Here is a 24,105-nt window from a genome sequence, read left to right as displayed (position 1 = left end):
GTAGTTGCATCTCTAACCACACACATACAAATATATCTCTAACCACACATTCAAATTAAAATAAAGTGTGCAAAGACTTTCACTTAACTTAACTTAAGGGTGGTCCTTTAACCACAAGGTGGACGATTGTAAAGGTTGTAAGGTAAAAAGGCGCTATATAAATGAAATTCATCAAACTAGACTTAATAAAGTTTTAGTCACCAGAAATCAATACTTGTGACACTGATGTCTGTGAACTGCAGTGTCTTTTTATTAGAATAATAAAATTGCATACCTTTTACCTGTTAATCAAAATGTTCATGATTTTTTCTTTCCTACAAGCATTTCTTCCTCTCTGCTGCAGTGTTTGCATGTCATGCCTGACAAACTACAACTGTAAAAGTTGCAAAGACAAAAATAGGATTTTGAAAAGTAAGACAGGAGCTCAGCCTTTTTTTTTATCTGTCAAATACCAAATGTTTACTCTGAATAATTTTCCTCATAAAACCAATACAAGCACTCATCACATACTCATCGTTCATTATTTATCAGTTCACTACTTCCTGCTCCCATAATGGTTATAATCTGACCTAATTTCTTGTGTTTTTGTGTCTCCCAGCTGCGAGCCCATGCGGTGGACATGAATGGGAACCAGGTTGAGAACCCCATCGATCTGTACATCTTTGTCATCGACATGAATGACAACAGACCTGAGTTCAAAAACCAGGTCTACAATGGCTCTGTGGATGAAGGCTCTAAACCAGGTAATGAAGCATGGATGGATAGATTGATGGATGGACGAAACAATAAGTAAAGTATGAAGCAGGAGTAATTACAGGAGACAAGTGTTTATTTAAAAAGATTAAAGAAATATTTGGAGGGGTGAAGTGTTTGGATATGAGTGGGCGGAGGAAGAGCGATGAGTTTATCAGGAGAGATTGGTGTCGTTAAAAGTATGACCACACCAGTGAATCTTTGATGCGACAGAGAATTTTCCATTCCCCTTGATTTAGCAGACCGACGAAGAAGCTGTCTCCTACAGTGGCTTTTCATTTAGCCAGCTGCAGCAGCGGCCATAAACCAAAGAGGGTGCTCAGGCTGGAGAGGAGATTGAGGATTAAATGTACCACGCTGTAGCACCAGTGGGTCATTTTATGTCTAACCTCAGAGCGGAAGAATCAAGACAATGAGCTCTGTGTGTGTGTGTGTGTGTGTGTGTGTGTGTGTGTGTGTGTGTGTGTGTGTGTGTGTGTGTGTGTGTGTGTGTGTGTGTGTGTGTGTGTGTGTGTGTGAGAGAGAGAGCCTGATGAGCCAAAGTTTATTGCACCAGAGGTGAGCTCAAGAGGTGTCCAGGTTCTCATTTCCTTTTCTTTCTGAATTTCTTCTTTTTTTTTTTTTTTTCTCCCTTCCCCTCAGCCTCGCCCCACACAGCAGACAAGTCTCTGTGGCATGCATGACATTCAGCTGAACAATAATCATAAAAAAAGAGAGTTTTAGAGTTTAGAGCTCCAGTGGTTACAATGGAAGGCCAATTACAGACTTGAATTAGTTTGCAAATTAAAGCATCATTATGGGGACCTAATCCTGTCAGGCACAACTTAGGACGCCCGTACAAAGGGTCCACATTAAACCCCCTAAGAGTGCAGCTTAATGAAATTACCCCGGCAATGTGTGACACATTGTGATTCTTCATCTCCTTCTCTCTATCCCTCTATCTCTAAAAAGGCAATGGGTGGAGGACTGAGAGTCCCTCCACTTGGAATAAAACCAAACATGGTGTCCTCTATTTCTCTCTCCCTCCCTCTGTTCCTGCCGACTTTTTCCCCCCTCATCTCGCTGAGAGGCCTTTAGAGTGCTCCCTGTGGCCGAGTCATTGACAAATGTTGCTTTGAGATGTAATGAAGTTTGAAATGGGAGCTGCGGTTACAATTATCCTCGGACAGGGGCTGTCACTGGCATGATATCACTATCTCTGGCAATTAGAATCGGCTGCGAGAGAAGGAGAGCAAGAGGGAGAGAGAAAGATGGAGAGATTGGGTGACAGGCAGTGATCACAACAGAGTGTGAGGAGGCAGCAAACAAGTGGTGCATTCATTGAAGAATAGTGGCTTCTTCTCTCCAACAGAACTGAGTCTGCGTATACTATAGTATGTCTTTGCTAACTTGTGCTCGTAGTCGGAGTGATTATTATTTAAAGAGCGGGTTTTAAACAATTTAATCAATGTAAGCAAGGGTTATCAAACGTCTGGACAGTTTATTATCTTATTTTTATGTGTATAGTAATCAGTATCAGAACAATGCGATTAGCAATACCTGTCATCAAAATCTACTTGTAGGACGTACAAGAGCCTTCCATTTTGGTCAGTTAAGAAGAAATAGTAGACATTATACAGTATTTGCAGCCTGTTCAATGTATCCAGTAAATGAAAAATATGTTATGTGGCCATAAAATGTGATCACAATTATATCGGCACTTATCAGTGCTTGTAGTTGGAGTCTTCATTATTTACAGAACAGGTGTGCAACATTTCTCTGCGGACATAATTCTGTAAAGATCAATTAACATAACGTTATGGAACATCCAGGTTGTTTATTAGCCATATATCAGTGTGATTATTACCAATACAAAATCATTCAGTGTGATTATTACCAATGTAAATCTTAGCACAACAGAGCATAAGTGCAATAAATACACCAACACTTTTTGCACTTCGCACTTTAGTTATTACTGTTACTATTTAAGACGTCGTATTGTCTGTACAGTCATATGTGTCCTTTAATGTCCTAAGATGCTTTGTTGATCTTATGTTTATGTTTTTATGTTGATTTTATGTTGATTGTAGAATGTTTTTTTCTGTTACATGTTTGTGTTGTGAAGCAACACTTTGTAGCACAAGACAAATTCATCTCAGGGACAATAAAGTGTATTCTATTCTACTGATTCTGTCATCAACATCTGTTTGCAGGGTGGTTGATTAAGCAGAGTAGTGTATTGTGCACAGAGCATTTTCTAGCTTTTTTTTTTTGTTTCACTCTAAACTATCCAATAAAAGACACAATAGCACAGCGGTTCTCAAAGTGTGGGGCACGTCCCACTGGTGGGGAATAGAGACGTGACAGGTGGGGCGCGCCAAACTGGAGGATATTTTCCTTTTTATGCCTTTATATTTTTATCCAGACATCCCAACTGTCCCGGAAGTTCCGGGAGTCTCCCGCATATTGATAGCGGCTCCTTGACACCCGCAAATGAGATCCAATCTCCCGAAATCTGGAGCAAGACCGCGCACTAGATTAGAGAGTGACTGTGTGTGTGTGTGTGTGTGTGTGTGACTATAAATGCAGCGCGTGTGAGAGCAAACCGTCCTTAGAGATGTGTGTTGCCGCTTATTAGACCGATCACCCCCGGGGGCGACACCAAGTGTAACAGAAATTCCCCTCCACACCCCCACCCCTTTATCAAGACCACACACCCCAGTCACGTCAATAAGCCACTTGATTTCTTTCAAAGAAAACTGGCAGAATACCGTCAACAGGAGACTGGCATGGTAAAAGCTGCATCAGTAAACAGTAAAGAACAGATGGCTTCATATAGAGTGGCATACAGAATTGCACAATGCAAAAAACACACAAACACAATTGCAGAGCAGCTCATTCTCCCTGCTGCTCTAGACATGGTGTCAGTTATGCTTGACGAGACAAGCGCAGCAAAATTAAAAGCTGCCCTCCTGTCCAACGACACAGTTGCGAGACGTATATATGCAACATTTCAAGTGATCTTGAGGAACAACTCATAGAAAAATTAAAAGACAGTCGTTTTGCATTACAAGTGGACGAAGCTACTGACAGCTTGTTCATCTCGTACGTCCGCTTTATGAATGGCGAGTCACTGTGCGAGGATTTGCTGTTTTGCAAATAGGCCTACATAAAAAAATAGAGCCACAGCTGATGAGCTGTTTAAGATCATGGACAGTTAGCCTACCTCAAAGAACACGGCCTTAAATGGGAAAACTGTGTGGGCTTTTGCTCTGATGGCGCACAGACCATGGCAGGGTCAGGAAACGGGCTGCAGGCACTAATAAAGAGGGTTGCGCCAGATGCGCACTGGACGCACTGTGTCATTCACAGGGAAGCGCTCGCGTCAAGGCAGCTCAGCCCTGAACTAAATGAGGTTTTGACAGAAGTTGTGAGCGTGGTAAATTTTATCAAAACCCGACCCCTGAAAGTGCGACTGTTCTCTGCACTTTGTGAGAAAATGGGAGCTGATCACACATCTGTGCTGTTTCACAGTGAAGCAAGGTGGCTCTCCCGGGGAAAAGTGCTGTCGCGCGTCTTTGAGCTCAGGGCAGAGATTCGGATTTCTCTTCTTTTCTTTTTTTAACGGATTGCAAAGTGGCACATTTATTTCTTTTCTATTTTTGAACTTGATACAAATTTTGACACAGCTGCACTTTTATTTTCTTTATTTTTGAACTTGCTGTTATTTGATGTAGCCTAGATAGTTAGTTTGTATTTAGATACAACATGTTACTATAGGCTACTGATACTACTTGTTACTTAAATAAATTGGAACATTTTAAGCTTGTTGCGTATTTCATTAGCATTGCGTTGGGGCGATGGGGGCAGGTGGGGCTTGAAAATTCCCCCTTGTCCAAAGTGGGGAATGACCGAAAAAGTTTGAGAACCACTGCAATACCACAACTTGATCAATGTTACAAAGTGAGTCAATGATTTTGGGGGAACAATTATATATTTATAAAAATTAAACTGATACCATGCAACTTTTGCTGAACTGCAGCCACTGTGACCACCACAAGAGGCACTCTTCAGTTACTTGTTTTACCTTTGTGTGATAAAACGATTGCAATGTTTATCTGTGACATGTTGAAACATACTGTAGCAGTAACAAGAGTAAAGGTGAGGTACACAATAATATCTAATGTTAGGTCAGGTAGCTAACATTAGCCACCATAAGCAACTGCAGCAGTGATACCCCTCAGAATTGAGTAAGGATGTGTTTTAATAATATAATGTATAACTTATTAATCCCACAAGGCGAAATTACAATGTTTTCACTCTGTTGTTATTACACACTGGTCTGAATTACACACACGCCTATACGGAGAGATGTCAGAGTGAGGGGGCTGCCCATGGAAAGGCACCCTGAGCAGTTGGGGGTTTGGTGCCTTGCTCAAGAGCACCTTGGCAGTGCCCAGGAGGTGAACTGGCACCTCTCCAGCTACCAGTCCACCACCATACTTTTGGTCAGTATGGGGACTTGAACCTGCAACCCTCTGGTTCCCAACCCAATTCCCTACTGACTGAGCTACTGCCACCCCACTTTTCTTTTCTAAAAGGGGGATTGTGTTATTTCATTTTTCAAAAGTCACCTAGTCTTGCTTGCTTTTGGCTGCTTGGACGTATATGTTGACAAATATTATTTACTCCATCAGGAACGTATGTGATGCACGTGTCAGCGTTCGACGGTGACGACAACACCACAGCTAATGGAATGGTGCGCTATCGAATCCTGTCCCAGATGCCACACACCCCCATCCCGAACATGTTCACCATCAACAGTGAAACTGGAGATATTGTGACTGTGGCACCTGGTCTCGATCGAGAGGTTGGTCTTTTCTGTCCCAAAGCATTCACAATTCACGTTTAATGTTTTACAGAGATAAAATCATGCAAATCTGTGAACAATTGAGAAGTATCCACACAGTCTGAATGAAATATAGCTGGCAAGATGATACACCTTTATCTTTGTTTATGGATCACAGTTTCTATCTAACAGCATTTACTGTGATGACACTCTGAGATGCGACTTTCAAATGTTATTTGGCCATTTGTCATCACACACACACACACACACACACACACAGATCTTGCATTTTTACAGTAAATTGCCTTCTTCTGCGGTCACCTTGTTTATGGAGCTATAAAGTTGTGACAAGATCCAAATGTGTTTATTCTCGCAACATGGATGTGCCAGTGACAACTCTGCAAAGAAATCTCCGAGACAGATCATCCTCCCAAACTGTCACCAGTGACAGACCTATTAACAACACATCACGCTGCAGTGGGCTGCTCACGTTGTGTTGTGTGTGTGTGTGTGTGTGTGTGTATGTGTGTATGTGTGGTAAATATAAAGTGGAAATATCTGAGATAGAATGCCCTTGACACCTGTCAGACAAACACAAAAGCCCATATAATCACATCTACACTCGATAAAACACAGGCAATTGAGGGGGGGGGAGAACACTGAAGGGAGCAATTGAACAAAAACAGAGCTGGGCAGACGGGGTATTACAATAAGTTGGGAGGAAGTGAGTGTGAATTTGGCAATGAAATAGGATGATGGAGACAGAGAAGCAGGATGAGGCATGAGGGTGCCAAAGGGAGTGGGAGAGAGGTATGAGTAGAACATGGAGTCAAAATGTCTCAGCTGAACTGCTGCTTATTTTTACCCTGTTTTCTTCTGTTACTGCTAATCCAGCCAGTCTAATGTAGGACTAAACTCATACCCTCACTATACACACAAGCATGTTTGTACAACTATACTTGTGAAGAGCAATACAGACATAATTCATCCCAAGCACTTAACTTTTACTAACCTATATTTACCCAAGGGCTCTAAGTGATACTACACTAAGAGCTCTCTTTTTCAGGAACACCCTGCTCACCGTCACTGCGTTACACACATTCACACCTGGAAGAAGCCCAGTACAACGTCAATGTGATCTGTTGGCCACTGAGCATCTCCAGGCACCTCACTGGGGATATTGAGGGAGGGGCAAGCACTGCCCTTTCACTTTCACCAGCCAAATAAAGATCCTATTCACACTTGGCCTTAATATGCAATCTATATCAGGCTATGTTATCTGTATAAGGAGAAATAAATTGTACTGTAAGTAGTTTTTAAAACAATTAGTTAATTCATTGATCAACAGACAAATATGTGAGGATTATTTGCTTTTCTCTGTTACAGTATATCATTATACGTGGAATATCTTTGGGTTTTGGACTGTTGCTCAGACAAAACAAGTAATTTGAAGATGTGGCCTAGGCTTCGAGAACATGTGATGGCCTCTACCTGTCCACATGTCGAAGTGAACTTGGGCAGGCCAGCGTCTTGTGTGGCAGCTCCATCACCAGCGGCCAGTGGGACGCGCCATGTTGATAAATCGCAAGCTCTGCCTATATAATTTGATATTAACTGATCACAATGAGGCGGAGAATCGAGATAACGAGCATGTTTTTTGTTTAATACTGGGTGTAAATGCAAAGGTACGCGGTCACATGACGCATCCAGATAACGTGTCTACGTTGCATTGTGTAAATGGGGTGGAGAAAGTGGAAGAGTGGTTACACATCTGCTTCTCTAACCTTGTCTAACCATCACGACTACATGCCTAACCCCAACCCGGAAGCTAATCTTAGCCTAAAGCTAATTCTAACTTTAAGACCAGGTCTTAGCAATCAAACAGCCCTTTGAAGAAGTGAGGACCAGTTAAGATGTCTTCACTTTCCAAAAATGCCTTCACTCTCAAGATCTAAATCTTAAATTGGTCCACACAAAGACAGATGTAAAAGAGCATAATACACTCATACACACCATATGTGCACAGACAAGTACATGGATATATTTCTCTACATTGTGTTATAAAGCAGATAAGAAGTCTCAAACCTTGCAGGAAAAAAATTGCAGCTTTTGTATTGTTCATAAACTTCACAGAAAGATGCTACACAGCACACTGTGGTGCTTCCATGGTCCACTTTTAGTCAGCACTTTGGCCCTTTGAAACTTTGAAAGTTTCTGCATCTCCCTTCCTTTCTTGGGCTGGCGTGTTGGAGATATTAGGTGCTACAAAAAAACAACACAAGCATCTATTTTTGGTAGTCCTCCCTTGGGCCTTGGCTGCATCCCCCGCTGTCTCTTATCCTCTCCTCTGTTCTTCACTTTTGAAATGTTTTCTTCCTCTCCTTTATAAACTCCCACACTGGTTCTCTTTTAAAGGTTTCCACTGGTCTGCAGTGGACTTTCAACTGTCACTTTTTGTTGACAGTAACAGGCCTCAGTCCTCTAGAGGAAGCTGGGTATGCTGCAGTGTTGTTGCAATGCTGAGAGGTTCAGGGAAGCTCTACATAATTACTCCCTTGTCTAATTAGTGAGAGTGTTGTGTACACGCTGTACATTGGCTGATGGAACAGCCAGGCAAGCACTGCCTCTGAACAGTATATGGAGAAAGAGACGTGGTGTGTGTGTGTGTGTGTGTGTGTGTGTGTGTGTGTGTGTGTGTGTGTGTGTGTGTGTGTGTGTGTGTGTGTGTGTGTGTCTTTGTGTGTACGTACAGGTGTTAATGAGAGTGTGTGTACAAGGTTGGAGTTCAGCATCTCATCTAGCATCAAGATGAGAGGAACTGAGAGGAGCTGTCTAATCCTCCTGATGTGGAGTCCTGGCCTAATTGGGATATTTACTCGGTAATTAGCAGGTGAGAGAGACACTGGGAATGTAATTGGGAATCTCACTGACGGGACACATTACCCAGACATTCGGCTCCCGGGCTCCATACTTCCTGCAGCCCATTAACTGCACCGTGGGACAGAAGAAGAGACAGAGGATGCTGGCAAAGAGAGGGAGTGAAGTACAACAAAAACAAATGAGAGAACCATATTTCAGCTTCGTCATTTCAAAAGATTAAATGGAATTTATCATTCCCTCATGTTATTGCTCCATAGATAGTCTATTAATCTCTGTCATTTGGATCATTGTCTTCACATATGTCCATCGGTGGCACTGGATAACATCTTTGATGACATACCCATGGGGAGGCTTCACAGTGCAGCCTTCAGACAGTGTGAAGTCTGGAAACGTTCTGCTGAGGAGGTTTCAACTAAGACCATGGACAGCTCCTATAGAAGAGAACACAAGCTCAGCTTTTTCTTTCCTCTGGGAGCCAACTCCGTGGCTTTTGCTGTAGACTGGAGGAAGAGAAAGCTTTTTGCAGATAAATAACTGCACAATCTGTTTTTTTCTGACTTTTTACAGAAAGTGTCCCAGTATACAATCATTGTGCAGGCCACGGACATGGAGGGCAACCTGAACTTTGGGCTTTCCAACACAGCCACTGCCATAATCACTGTCACCGACATCAACGACAACCCTCCCATGCTGACATCCAGAACTGTGAGTTGCTACAAATAAGAGGGGTGGGGAAAGGGTAACAATTTGGAGGTGGACAGGCTTCTGGGTTCAAAGAAGAGGGTGGAAATGATTAGTATGTTGGAGTAAAAGAAATAGAAAAGGCTAGACAGTGACAGACATTAAAGAAGAGAGGGAAAGAGGAGGATATGGAAAAGAGAATGAAAAGGGAGGGAGGGATGGAATAAGGAAAGGAGGAAGGAAATGACGTTGAACGTTGTTATGTCCTTACAAAGGGAGATTTACACAAGGACAGTGAAGGACAGCTATGAAGTGCAAAGGGTACTTACTTTGTAAAGGATGCACACACACACACACACACACACACACACACACACACACACACAAGGAAAAAATAGTCAATATTATTTTATATATGACTTTCATCAGCTAGAAAACTAAAGCCAGCAAATCGTTAATGATTGTTGTCGTAATAGTGATATTTAAAATGATGATTACATTACAGAAGGACATTATTGAGAGCGAGGTAAAAATTAAAAGTCCAAAGTAATGTGCTGTATGTAATGTATCAATGTAGCGTAATTCAGCAACATCATCACTAAGTTACTGTAATAATAAGTGAATAAGTTACTTAAATTTATCCCACTCTGTCTTGACTTAATCTTTACTCTAGTCGTTTCTCTCAGTGCTGTTAAATGTTTAGATATGCAGGTGGAACGGCTGAGGTGGCAGCGATATTTCTCACTGGCTGATGGAAAGTGAAAAATAATTCTGAGCTATTATTTGGATGGTTTTTAATTAAAGTCATTAAAGAGTCACAGTTTTATTTGATGTGGAAGAGACATGTATTTGTTTAGAGGTAAAGATGGTCAAAAGTGGAGTTGGTGTGACTGCATTCCAGTTGCATGTTATGATGAAAATTGTTTCGAGGTGTCAGTTTGGCTTCAGGTGTCAGAATTATTCAGTATGTGTACTTTGCTATCAGCAGTGATGAGAGCACGGGCCTATTGGGTAGATAAGGTGCTTAGCTCTGCAACTGCAGGCAAAGCGGCTGAGGCGGTATCATCACTACAGTACAGACTCAGCTCTTTGAGGTGGTAGCAAAAGAGTTAGCATTAGCATTTGCCCTGGGGGGTATTAAGACCCTTATGATGATGAGTTAGCGCTGGCGGTAAGCATGTGTCAGCCGTAGAGATCATCAGAGAGCTGCTACATCACACACAGCAGGAAATGTATAGAGAGGGGGCAGAAGGAAGAAAAAAGATACACACAAAGGAGATGGTGAGCAAAAAGAGAACAAAGAGGGAGGAGGAGTTGATGAGTGGACCACCATGTAAAGTCCAAGACGAAAAAATGGAAAAGGTGATGAGAGAATGATGGGGAGAGGAGAAAAAAATGAAGGATTATTTGGTCACAGGAGCTATTTTCTACAGCGGCAGTGATAAAGCATAGACGTGCCTCGTTGTAAATCAAAGGCCTTTCCTGACTCGGCATCCTCCTCTGATTTAGGATTCTCTATGGCGGCATATTGATGATAGTGGCCAGTAATAAATTGATATTCTCTAACTGTATTCCACCATGTTTAAGTGCATTTCCATCATCGCCACAGAGGGAAGTTAATACTATCATGGGTATTGATGATAAACTTTAGTGGAGGTTTTGGAGCCACGATGAGCAGAACACTTTTACCCACTACCTTCATAAATCAACCATTTTAGTGGTGGGATAACATAAAAGCCATTTTGTTGAGAATGCGGGCCATTATGCAAATATTTAGTATTTGCAATAAACTCCATAGATCTTTCAACGTGTCCCAGAAATATAAAGTTTGATATAAAGTTTGGGGAATCTGTCTTTAATGTTGATTATTAAAATTTCATCACGCCTATCAGAGGCTGCCCTATTTTTCAAGGCAGCAAAGGGTGGTGCATGTGTACAGTTGTGAAGGCTTTGGGTGCTTATTTCGATGTTGCGTACATCCTTTCCATTATTTCTGTGATGCAGATAGATGAGATAAAATTAAAAAAAGTAATTTATCTCTTTTTTGTTTCCGCATACAGTACTGCAACGACAACTGTATCTCACATGGAATAGGATGTTCTGTAGTTACGTGTAGAGAGACCTACACCCATGGCCTACTTCCTTTACCATCCTCACAAAGTTCCTATGATGAAGTTCCCTGTCACTTCTCCTCTCACCTCTTTTTACCTCCTTTAGTCTTTTCTCACTGCCAAAATAATGACAGAAAGGTGAGAGTGTTGGCAAGAGGTGTTTTGTCAAGTGCTGGGAGAAAGCCAACTGCACTCTGTGCCAATCACAATCAAATTGTTTACACCTCCTTTCCTTTAGTCCAGGAGTTGGGGACAAGATACAGTATCTTAGAAAGAAAAACTTGATCAAAGAAAATCTCTGCTGAAAGACACCACAGAAGGAAGAAAAAAAAATTCACTTTAAATTCTCATTTGAAAGTTAAAGGTTCAGTTGGTAACATTTTGTCATATTTGCTAAAACTGTTGCTATATCCTGACAGTAGCGAATGAGACAGATAATCTGTGAAAAAATTTCATTTTGCATTTCATCAGAATACAGCATTGAAAATCTGATTAGAAATATAGGAAATATTGGATAGGATAGAACAACAGAATGTAATTCTGCTAAATAAAACAAATAACATTCATTATTAATTTCATTTGTTTTCATTTTGAAAAAATTGTATATCCGAATACATTACACATTTTAGGCTCAGTCTCCCTTTAAAAAAACAAACATTCCAGTGCTACTTCCATGGTATCAGAATTTTGGATAGTCATCATGGAAATATTAATTGGTCATGTGACAAGGGCTAGTAAGATTGGCAGAACAGGCAGCCAAGTGACAGTGCTCTGATCCAATGGAAATCACATTTCACCCCTTGCTCCCCTTTTAGCCCTGCCCCTGTTCATGACTGCTACTTAACTTTGTTTAAATTGTCAAACTAGAAATCACTGCCAAGTTTGACAGTTTGATCGCAGTTCAGGACCAGTCATGATTGGTTGTTTACAGTATCTTTACGTGCGGTAGAAACTTGCAAATGCCATAAGGAGCACTAGGAGGAGGCAGAGTAATGCCATTTTTTTTTCCTTCTACAGATTATCTTTCTCACGTTGTACTGTCAGGATATTGTGACAGTTTGAGCAAATATGACAACATGTTTTTTTTATAGGGGTTACCTACTGAACATTTAACTCTTTAATGCAACCTAAATACTCAGCAGAGAAATGCTATTTTGTCCTAAATGCTTACATCCACTGCAGTCCACAATTATTTATTTGCTTTATTTTTGTATGTTGAACGGCATTTAATACTACAGTATCTAAATCAGATCAAATATTCAAAAGGTTAGAGTTCAAGCATGTTCTGAACACTTTACCATTGCATTTTGAAAGCACAGATGATTTAATTTCAGTGATTGGAGGGTATTTACTGCTAAATTCTATAGGACTCATAGTTGACTTCCTGTGCCTCCTGAAGTTGGTATTTGCACATCTTGTAAGTTTTGCCATTACTTGCAGTGACCTGTCTAAAAATTAATTAGCTAAGTGATTGTACTGATGATATACTTTTATGTGTAGCGAACTAAAAAAAAACTGCCATGCCATGTAAGACTTCCAATGGGAAAAATAAACAAGACTTATTACTCAAGCTCTAGATGCTTCAAGTAACCCCACCCACCCTATAAAGAGCTAATGAGAGAAGAAATCTTAAACTGGGGTATTGATAATAAGAGTTGTGGTGGACCCATCAAAGTCTTCCATCATGTCTGGTTAACCCTTGTCCTTACTTGTTACTGTGCTGCTGCTGTTGCAGCGAAAGAAGATGCTCAAGGGCCCTTAGGAGCTCAAAAGCCATCTCTGAAGTTTGATTTTATTGAATTGGCATCAGGGAGTCCCTGAACCAAACCACAGTAATAAACCGCTTAAGCACACACATACACACACTTAGTCTGACACAAACGTACGACAGCCTGCCTACTTATCCAATGCAGGCAGTGCATCAGGACCACCCAGACTTGTCTGTTGTCTTAAGAATGTCATTGAGTCTCTGAACAGCTCTCCAGACGCAGCCCCCTAATCTGCCCGCTGCTGTCGGCTGTTTGCTGGGTGATGAGAGGGTTGCCAGGCAGGGTATTATGGTCTGTTTGAGTGTTTGGTCTGGGGCTTTGCTCTTTGATATCCTACACTCACATAAGCGGCTCAGTGGCTCTTCCACGCCTGTTACCCATGGTGACACGGTAACCGTATGATGCTACATGCCTGTTGCCTCCAGATGAGGTGAAGACACAGCAACATGCTCACCTTCTGACTCCACGTCATTGGTTACGAGTTGATGGGTTGTCCGTGTAGGTGGGGTTGCGGTCGAATTGTGTTTTACAGCGTAGCGGTGCAGTCGTTGCTATTGTTGGTTCGTCTTTGTGGGCTTTATCCCCTGAGCCTGTACAGCTTTGATCAATCCCCACCATAACAGACATATGACAGACAGTGGCTCACTCCTCATCAGGCTTATCAGGACAATGCACATGTGTTTGTACAGCAAGGGGACAACTAAAAGCCAGTCATATACACTCAAACAGCTGTTTTAACCCTCCCCGCTTCTGGCTTCTTTCTGTTCATCCATTATTTTCTCCTTTGTCACTCTGGCTTTCAAATAAATAAAATATTTTTGCTTGTTAAGGATGGGTGCTGGGAATGCAGAAAAAGCACTGGAACTGGAACAACACCCCTGTGTGTATGTGCTTGCTGGTGTGAAACTTTAAACTGCTTTACTGCTTGTTTACTACTCAGCTGTGGTAAAAGTGAGATCATTAAACATACTCTACCTTAAAACCTGAAAGGAGGACTGGCTCTATAAAGACAAAAATGGAAATGAGAGATAGGCACTTTTTTTGTAGACATTGCCACATTTAAATGGCTCAATGGATCCCAAAAGACCTCAGCTACAGTCCCAATAAAGATATACTGAAGCAACAGATCACAAAGTAACATTTTACTTTCTGCAGTTTTCCGGTGAGGTCCCAGAGAACCGAGTGGATCTTGTGGTGGCTAATCTGACGGTGATAGATGCTGACCAGCCTCACTCGCCAAACTGGAACACCATCTACAGGATCATCAGTGGAGACCCATCTGGGCATTTCACTATCCGCACTGACCCTGTCACCAACGATGGCATGGTCACCGTGGTGAAGGTAAGACGACAGCCTGTCAGAACATGGTCATCTTAAAACTGTCATCTCCTTTTCTGTGCTGACTGTCCGATCCCCTCTAGATTCAAGCACAAGCAATAATAATAGACTACAGGGTTAAATGGTAAATCATGTTTTTTGCCTTTCATATGCCCCCTTATGTCCAAATGAGAGATTGGAGGCCTCTACGGCCTTTAGAAACAGCTCATACACTCACACAGAGACTTAAACACTGGCTGGCCACTGTAGCAAATTAGGTATTGATTTCTCAATTACAAAGGCAACGGTTTTCATACACTCATAATGTTCTAGCTGCTGTGGTAAACTACAGCAACAAAACTATGTCTTGTAACAACCGGGTGTGTTTCTGTTCAACCTCTAAGATGGAGGTTGTCGAGAGGTTTTTAACCCATTTGCAGAAAAAAATACAGGAAATAGACAACAGAATAAAACTCTGTAGTATGATATTCAGCTTATATTCTGTGTGTAAAGTGTGTAGATGTGTGTCTTGTTGAATGCCCTTTAGCATTTGGATTTCTGTGTTCATCCATGAGTGGCTCACTATAAATGTGCTTATCATGTCGCATGTAGAAATAACTTATTTATTCGTGTGACCCTGAGGACCCAGAGGTATTCTCCTCGTGCATCTGACTCCTCCAAATCACATCTCACATCCTACAATAATGTTTAGAAAATAGCAATAACATCACCCCGTAATTCCCACAGCACCCTGAGCAATGAGCATTGGCATTTTGCTTCTCTTCATTATCTCTAGATGACTGCCTTTTATAATCCCTTCCTCTCACTCCCTGGTGTAAAATTCAGCAGCCACGCGGGTAGCCGTGAGCTTTTATAGAGACCCATGGGAGGTTATCAGGAAATCATAAAATAAGAGACAGGACACCCCCTGGGAAGAAACGAGAAACAGACCGTCTCAACAAGTAAACAGAGGGGCTTTAGCTTGCTCTGAGAAAAGGGAGCCGGAATGGTTCACATCAGACTCAATATAGGTAAAGTCAAGAAGCCATAAGAAGGCGCTACCTTGGCGTTCCTATTTTTACCAAGGCATCTGCGGCTGCTAGTATAGACACATTGGATCACAGTGACACCCAGTTATTTGGCAATCTCTCACAAGGGACCTGGGCTCCTCTGTAAACAAGGGCTGAGTTCTTAACCAGAACATGTCACACATTTATGCTGCTCTCTGGGGAGTTTGCCACACGGTAGAGCCAGTAAACAAACAAGCATGCATGAAAATACACAAACACAGCCACTTGGTTCGAATGAGTCATTACAATATGTAAATCCCAGCTTATGATAAACAGGAAAGATGACAAGGGAAGTGGAGAGGAGGAGGGAAGAGAGGTGAGGACAGATTTCCGAGGAGTGGAAGGTGCAGACTCAGAGAAGACGAGGGGGTGGGAAGTTAGAGTCCGGCGGTACAAATTAAGTAAGAGGGAAAGAGAGGAACGAGTGAAGCGATACAGAGGAGATGTAAGATGTGATGGCTCATGGGCAAAAGATGGAAGCTGTGTTGTTGACCTCTCACCCCTCTGGCTTCCCTCAGGGTGTGTGTCTAAGTGTGTATGCGTGTTTTAGCTAGCCTACAGCTATACTCTCGACCCCCCTGTGCTCTGAATACCACTGGCTGTTGATCAAAGAGCCTTGAGCGTGGTTTGCCTGTAAATGGGTTCCCAGTGCACCAATGGGCTCAGACACCAATACACACTTATGTGCTTGTATTTACTTGTATCTACGTGCATACTGCAAACACATACAAACTGTAACACCAACTAACACACACACAAACACACACTCTAGTGCCCTTGTCAACCATGCTGCCTGATTAAGAATTATTTTTTTTATATCAGCAGAGCTGTGCTGCCACACTGTCCACTGATAACACTCCGCCAATGCAACATACAGATGTGCTCAAAATCATTAACATCACCATCAAACACCACAGACACTAGCCTTCGGCAGTAATCATCACCCGCCTATTTAGAAATGTGCCAGCAGGACCTACCAACACTGTATTTGTTCTCTTTTTTTATTTCCCTGCTTGTTGTTGTTGTCATTTGAACCTGATCGTGTAGTCTTCATTAGGAGAGCACGGAACTGTCACTCTGGTTTTGGCTCAGCTGGTAAAAAACCCTGTAGAGTACACACACACACACACACACACACACACACACACACTTAAAAGGCAGAGCCATGACAGTATCCTATGAATAGTCTAAGCCCTGCTGCTTCTTCTCAGTGTGTGTGTGTGTGTGTGTTTAGAGACAATATGGGTCCAATTCATCAGGGGAACACTAGACACGGCATCTGTTCATTTATTATGTCCTTTATCATCAACAAGGTTCAACGCATATTCCCCAGCCACAAAAGAGAAATGTTGACAGGAGTTTTCACATTATATTCAGCGTAATATATGCTTCAATACTTGACATGGTTTGCTCATAAAAAGTAATGATAATACTACTAATAATACTAATAATAATCACTGACTGTAAGATGAGAAAAGGCTCTATTTTTTACCTGTAAATTAATAATTAAGAATGTAGCTTCAAGTAAAGAATATTTATTTTGACATAAAGATGAATCTATTTTCCCACTGAAAAAGTAAGATAAAATTATATATACACAGGAGGGCATGATAAATAAAGTCCAGAACAATGATAACTCTGCAATAAATACCATTTAAAGATATAAAGTTTAAATGTCCAATTTCTGTTCAGACTGTCACAGACGTGGTTTTTCATTCTGTGATATTTTGTGAGGCTTCAATAGGAGATGGGGTTGTACTGGATTGTATTAAAAGGTGTTCATGTTATTGTGTCTATTCGCTGTATAATTACAGTATATGCAGATTTTTTCCATTTGGAGAATCTTGTAACAAAATATGTGAAACTGACCAAGTGAAATTCTAACAAAGAAGCACAAATGTACTAGACTGACAAGCCAGACCCACATCAAGATGTTGGGTCTGAGAACTCACCATGGCAGGGCTCAATCCGAGGGGCGGGATAAACGGTTGTCTTTCAAATTCCCTCTGCACTCATAGCCAACCAGAGCAATGCTAGTTGATAGATTAAACTTTTGCCATATCCGGTCGGCAAAACTCCGAACACATCTTCCTTTTTTAAGAATGACTTCAGTGCTTAACTCCAAGTCTTCCAGAGTTGCGGCCAAAGGCGATTCGAAAGACCGCTGTTCACCAGCAGCAGCAGCCATCTTCTTTGTTTTTAAGTAGCAGGGAATTCACGCGGAACCGTCGCAACTCTGCCGTCCTTATGTTAAGCCCGCCCACTAACTCTATACACGATGTGAATGGCCTGACCAGAGTTTGGTTTTTCCAGCTCGCAAGCCAACGGAGAGTTGCTAGACTGACCCTGGCTGCAAATTACATTTGCTGCCGCTAGGGTGCGTCTAGATTTCTATGTGTCCAGATTTCTGTAGTGTTAAAATATAAAGGTTATTGGTGAAACATTGCTGTTTCCATTTATAAGTGATTTTTTTCTTATACGACAGGCTTAAAGTTTTTTGTCATACCTTGACAGTTTCGACTGCTGACTCTGCAGTCATTTTCAGAAGCATCATGTGATGTTGCTGTGACATCTACTGTGGGTGTGATATATTTAGTTTGTGTCATTCCACCTGTGTGATGGAATGATGCTGTGCCTCCCCGCCGTCCAACGATCCCCCACAGTAGACGTCACAGCAACATCACATGACGCTTCTGAAGATGACTGCAGAGTCAGCAGTCGAAACTGTCAAGGTATATATCAAAAAACTTTAAGCCTATTGTATGAGAAAAAATCACTTATAAATTTAAGTAGTAGGCTAAATGAACTTGTTTGGATTATTGCTGTTTCCAGCCAATACTGAAATCCAGCATTGGCTGTTTACAAAAAAAAATCAGCTTGAATTCCGTTAAACTTTCTCTTCTCGCACACTGTCATTATCTTCCTTCCTTACTTCAGCCAGTAGACTTTGAGATGAATCGTGCCTTCATGCTGACGGTGGTGGTGTCCAACCAGGCCCACCTAGCCAGTGGCATCCAGTCCTCTCTCGAGTCCACAGCTGGGGTCACCATATCTGTCCAGGATGTCAACGAACCCCCTTACTTCCCCACGAACCCAAAACACATCCGCTTTGAGGAGGGCGTCCCTGCTGGCACCAGCCTGACCACCTTCTCAGCCTCCGATCCCGACCGACTACAGATGCAGCAGACAATCAGGTATTGAGTTACCACAATAAATCTGACTACAGAATGGGCTAATTCTAACATTTTAATAGCATGCAATTAGTTTAAATTTATTCTGGTGCAAAATCATTTAGATCGTAATACTTAAGTTCTATTACATATGAAAAGTCTCTAGACCCAGGAAAGTAATGCTTAATTGAAGTCTGGCTAGCTGCATTGTAAGTAAAAGCCTGGCAGAAATCCCTCCATATGCACTTACAGCATGCTTAAAAGAATCTTGGATAGGTTCCATGTCAGTAGTTAGGGGTCAAAGTTCAATAAGGGGACTATATTTTGGCATCACCTATCTCTCAAAGTCTTACTGTGCGAAGTTTATGAGACACTGGAGAACTCTTAGTAAGGAGGGTAAGGTTAATAGGGAGCAACAGCCTCTGGGGTAATCAGAAGACATTGCATGTGCATTCTGTAGATTTCATGAGCACATACATGCAGGTGCACACGCACAAGCAGCGAGAGAGAAAGAGAACAGGATGGAGGGAGGGGCAGAGAATAAAAAGAACAGCTGGCTCGAGCCCAAATGCCTGACACAGCATTATGTCCACCTGCAGTGTTCTTTCTCTGCGCTAAGCCTCCCTGGATTTTAAATGTAAACCAACCTTTAAATGACCAGAAGGCCTTTCGTCAGTCCTGCTGTCAACTTGACAGTAGCAGTGACTGCATTATGGCCTTTCAAACTTAGAGGTAATCTATTAAGTACACTTTGCTATGTATTGATATTGCAAAGAGAAATCTTTAGATTATGTGTGTTTCCACTCATGGACACATGAAGAATGTCCTTATAGATTACAGTAAGTGTACTGGTGTAATTTATAACCGGCACAGTATAGTGCAGCAATTGAGTTAATAACACGGCAGTGGCATTAATACCACCTCCTTCCAACCCCTTACACTCCAACAGCCCCTTCCTTCCCATTTTCTCTGAGGAAAAGATCTAAACAAATTTCCCAGCAAATGAGAGTAAATTGGGTGAACATTATAATTTAGGAAGACTCCAAAAGTCACCAGCTGGGCTCTCTCTCTCTCTCTCTCTCTCTCTCTCTCTCTCTCTCTCTCTCTCTCTCTCGCATATCTCAAAACCCCATCAATCCAGTAGTTCGCTGACATATCTTTGCATGGGGGGTACATTAAGATATGACACCACAGTTTGTGTTATGCATAATTTATGGCTTATGTCTTTGCATATGACAAAGAGCTGTATGTCTTTGTAAATGGATGGTGGAGAGACAAGGAGAAGATTTAGAGGGAGCCGTAAAAGTCGAAAGTAAGGTGAAAAAAGACCTAAGGGATTGTGGAGGGAGGCGGAAAGAAGCTGAGGATGGTGAGCTGACACCAGGTCAAGGTTTGAATTTGAGAGGTGCTTATCAAAGGAGGGACAGACTGACAGTGTCCTGTTGGGATTGGGGAGGAGGCAATGTGAACAGGAGCAGAGGCATCATGCATCACCTGTCAGACACCCGACCAGTAAGGTCGAGACATGGGACTGGAGACACTGGCATAAATGATTACCCAAACCTCCTTGGCTAAGCTTGAGACATGTATTTTTCATCCTCAGGGTCGGGGGTTTGAAAAATAAATGTCATACCCCTCCCTGCTGCTTGCTAAGATCACTGACCTGCCAGGCCTAATCATACATCCAGCTATACTCACACACCAACCAACTGAACCATATGAGAGAAACCTTCAGGTAGAGGAGCTCGGGAAAGCATTTAAAATAAGCCACAGGAAGATATAATTACTTTCACACAAAATATAACATTCAAGCCAGATTATTTTTAAATCCAGAGTAAGCACTAGAGTAGACAAGGACTGTTTACCTTTCCAAGAAAACCAAAAACTGCCAGAGCACTTCATTAAAAAGTTAGAGATGGGGACTGCCAATTGTCCACAATAATGTTGTTGACAGTTGGGATTTGTAAAGAAAAAACACAGTTTTTACAATCATCATTCTAATGGCCAGAGTAGCCCTATTGTTTACTGAGCGCTATCAGAAAAAGTGAAGTGAAAGTGATTGAAAGCCAACTGCATGCTGACCTTAACTTTTCTGGAGTTTACCTTAAGAATAGAGCTAATAATGCAGTGGATTGCCTATTCAGTGTGTCGGAAATTAGCTTGGCTGTAAAGACTGTTCATTCAGGGCTTTATTTGCTTCATATAAAGTTTATTACATCTGCACTGAGGGCTGTTTAGGAGACTTAATTAAAGTGTGGTGGTGGACAGAGCACTCTGCTTTGTGAACAAACCTTTTTGTTTAGGCTTTTATCATCAGAGAGCATGCAGCCACACAGGAAAGAATAGGTTCTGTGGTATTTTATAGCCCATTATGGAGGAAAAAAACTCTTGCTCTCACACACTATATTCTACACTCTCCGTTTCCCCCATTTGTCTCTGTTATTTATTTTAAAGGGTAGGTTAATCCAAATTACCAAAAAAAAAACTTGTCTTCTAGTGTTATAGCCATGCAGATAATTTTGGTTTTATTTCCAGGTTTTGAGATATCACCAAAGATTTTTTTGCTTCCACTCCAACACAGTGGAGGTAAATGGAATTAATTTTGTGTTGCTCATATTTAAAGAAATAGTGGGAAATGCAGTTATGCATTTTTTTTGCTGAAAGTTAGATGAGTAAATAGATACCACTCTCATGTCTGTATGCTAAATATGAAGCTGGAGCCAGCAAATAATTAGCTTAGCATAAAGAATGGAAGCAAGGGGAAACGGCTAGCCTGGGTCTGTCAAGAGATTAAAGAAAGCTGACACCTGTAAAGCTAATGAACACATTATATGTAGTTTTTTGTTATTATTTTTTTGTACACAAACCGAAGTGCAAGGACAGCATGTTGTGGTTTTAGGGGACTTGTGCCAGGCTATTTCTTGGCCGAGACCAGTGACTTGTCACTGTGAGGTTGCCAGGCCATTAGCAGACTCCAGGACTCCAGGCTGCTGTTTGTGAACGGATAAGACACACAAGATACAGTATGTTGTGTTAATCAGTGAATCTTATTTTAACTTTGGACAGAGCCATGCTCTCATCTTAATGCTAAGCTAATCATCTGCTGACTCTAGCTTCATATTTAGCATACATAGATGAATGTGCTATCAATCTTTTTATCTAACAGTTGAAAAGAAAGCGTATTTCCCAAAATTTCACACTATTCATTTAATACATTTATAGCATGTTTTTTTCCATGTTTAAATACCCTTTAATTTCTGTCTGCTCAGTAAAAATGGCCCTCGTTTTTCTGCCCTCCACTGGAAAGACAAAAATAAAAAAGAAATGTTCTCTCAGCCCAGATGGAGAGACTCAGTTTGGCATGGCAAAGCCAATAGAGATGCAGTTAGACACAGAATAGCAGTAAGTATCAATTAGTCCTAATGAGAATATTAAAACCAGATCATACAGCCATGCTGCTACTTCTGAATGTTACCTCTCCCTGTCTCTTTTCCCCTCCCACCCATTACTGATCATATTCCTCACTCTTTTATCCCACCCTCCCACTGTGATGGACTCACTGTAGAACTGGTGGTGATTTCACAGTCTGCCAGTTAGTGGCGGTGGGCTTGGCTAGCCTGTGTGAAACCGTCTAGAGTGTGGGAATGTCATCTCTGTGATCCCCTTCCCCGCACTGCGCTACGCCTGGGATCATGCCCACTGCCTGCTGGGAAAATCCCACCTCCCTAACTGCAGGAAAGAGATTATACTCTCTGTCCAACAACCCCCCGCCCCCACCCCTTCTTACCACCACCTACCCCTCCAAGCTTTCCCTCTCCTCCATGTAAATAGAAATGTACTTGCAGTATTTAACCGAACGCAAATAAATAAGTGGGCTGTAGACTGACAATAAATACACTACAATTGAATAAATATTAAAGCAAGGTTAAGGTCAATTCCATTTTCATTTTGAATGGATTTAAAAGCTAGAAGTGTTTGTCATATAACATGGCCTTATTGCTCAAACTGACATTCAGTAAATTAAATCAAATTGATGTATCAACCTTGTTGTGTGAGGCCAAGGTGTCACATGTCCACAGACCTTGTTTCACACACACAAGCGAGATTGCAGCCAAGCGAGGAGGTGACAGTTGATGAACTCTGCATCACAGAGGGAATGAGACGAGGATGAGAAGATACAGACAGGGATAAGAAAATGTATGAATACAAAAGCACAGCAAGATGAGGTGAGGCGGCTTGGGCTGAGAGAGATCTGATAGAATTGAAAGTGTGGAACGAGCTGGAAGCAACAAATGCCCGAGACACAAGAACAGTTAGATCAGAGTGAGATTGGGATTCAATCCTGGAGATGATCCCCTGTTCGTTCCCTGCCCTATATCCCAGGGGATGTCACCACCTGCTGATCCACTTTCCTGTTTGACGATCAACACCAAAATCCTATCATCCTGTCTCCACCCTATGCACAGCTTCCCCATACACACACCATGACATTTGCAAACATACAAGCACTACACTAAAACATGCATGTGTATAACCCTGACTGGCAGTTCAGCCCTCCCCAGCATAAGCAAACACTTCATGGAATATGCATAGCAACATACAGGCAGTTGCAGCAGTGCTTAACTAGGAAGGTAATTGACTTCAATGCCTTGTACACAGGAGTGAAAAATTAGGTGAAATTGACTGTAGGCTGCAGGCTCTGGAGGAGAAGTCAATGAAGAATTAAACTGTGCAAGGTCAGGCTTTTGTGATTTTGTGAGTGTGTGTATGTGCAGGCAATCTTTGTATGCACAGACGCAAGAGAACATTTTGAATTGCTTGTAAACACGGAAACGCTAGCGCTAACTTCTCCATCGATTTGTCCTTGTGTGTCTTTAGGTATTCAAAGCTGAACGATCCTGCAGACTGGTTGTCCATCAACAGAACCAATGGTCAGATTGTAACCACTGCAATGCTCGACCGGGAGTCTATCTATGTCAAAAACAATATATATGAAGCCACATTCCTGGCAACAGACAATGGTAAGAGCCTCTTTTAATGTTTATCAGTGAGCGTTTTTTATTTAATATCAGAGTGATCAAGGTTGCTGCTTCCCAAGTGCCATTTTTTATTCTTTCTATGTATATCCTTATTCCCACTCATGCTTTTATATATATATATATATATATATATATATATATATCATTTATGTACAGGGCTTTAAATTAACTAACCCATGTGGGAGGAACCGCTGGGGTCGGGTGCGCTGCCACATGGGTGGCAGTGAAGGTCAGGGGCCTCGACGGACCAGACCCGGGCAGCAGACGCTGGCTCTGGGGACGTGGAACGTCACCTCTCTGTGGGGGAAGGAGCCGGAACTTGTGCGGGAGGTGGAGCGCTACCAGTTGGATCTGGTGGGGCTTACCTCTACGCACAGTTTACCCCGGTGGACGAGGGTAAACCCTACGCCTGCGGGTTGTGGGGGGGAAAACTCTGACTGTTGTTTGTGCGTATGCACCAAACAAGAGTTCGGAGTATTCGGCCTTC

At 41.9% G+C, this 24,105-nt stretch overlaps 1 protein-coding gene across 1 annotated transcript in view; it reads left to right on the top strand.

The window, feature by feature from the left end:
- LOC116061976 (cadherin-4-like) overlaps positions 1-24,105 on the top strand; it is a 255,802-nt gene that overhangs the window by 214,686 nt on the left and 17,011 nt on the right. The window contains exons 7-12 of the mRNA XM_031316355.2: positions 599-743; positions 5,430-5,602; positions 9,029-9,166; positions 14,178-14,363; positions 18,347-18,603; positions 23,458-23,600. Coding sequence (XP_031172215.1) covers positions 599-743; positions 5,430-5,602; positions 9,029-9,166; positions 14,178-14,363; positions 18,347-18,603; positions 23,458-23,600 — 1,042 coding nt within the window. The remainder of the gene's footprint in view (positions 1-598; positions 744-5,429; positions 5,603-9,028; positions 9,167-14,177; positions 14,364-18,346; positions 18,604-23,457; positions 23,601-24,105) is intronic.

Source organism: Sander lucioperca, chromosome 12, assembly GCF_008315115.2.
Source record: "Sander lucioperca isolate FBNREF2018 chromosome 12, SLUC_FBN_1.2, whole genome shotgun sequence".
Taxonomy (NCBI): domain Eukaryota; kingdom Metazoa; phylum Chordata; class Actinopteri; order Perciformes; family Percidae; genus Sander; species Sander lucioperca.
This window is presented reverse-complemented; position numbering and strand designations above follow the sequence as displayed.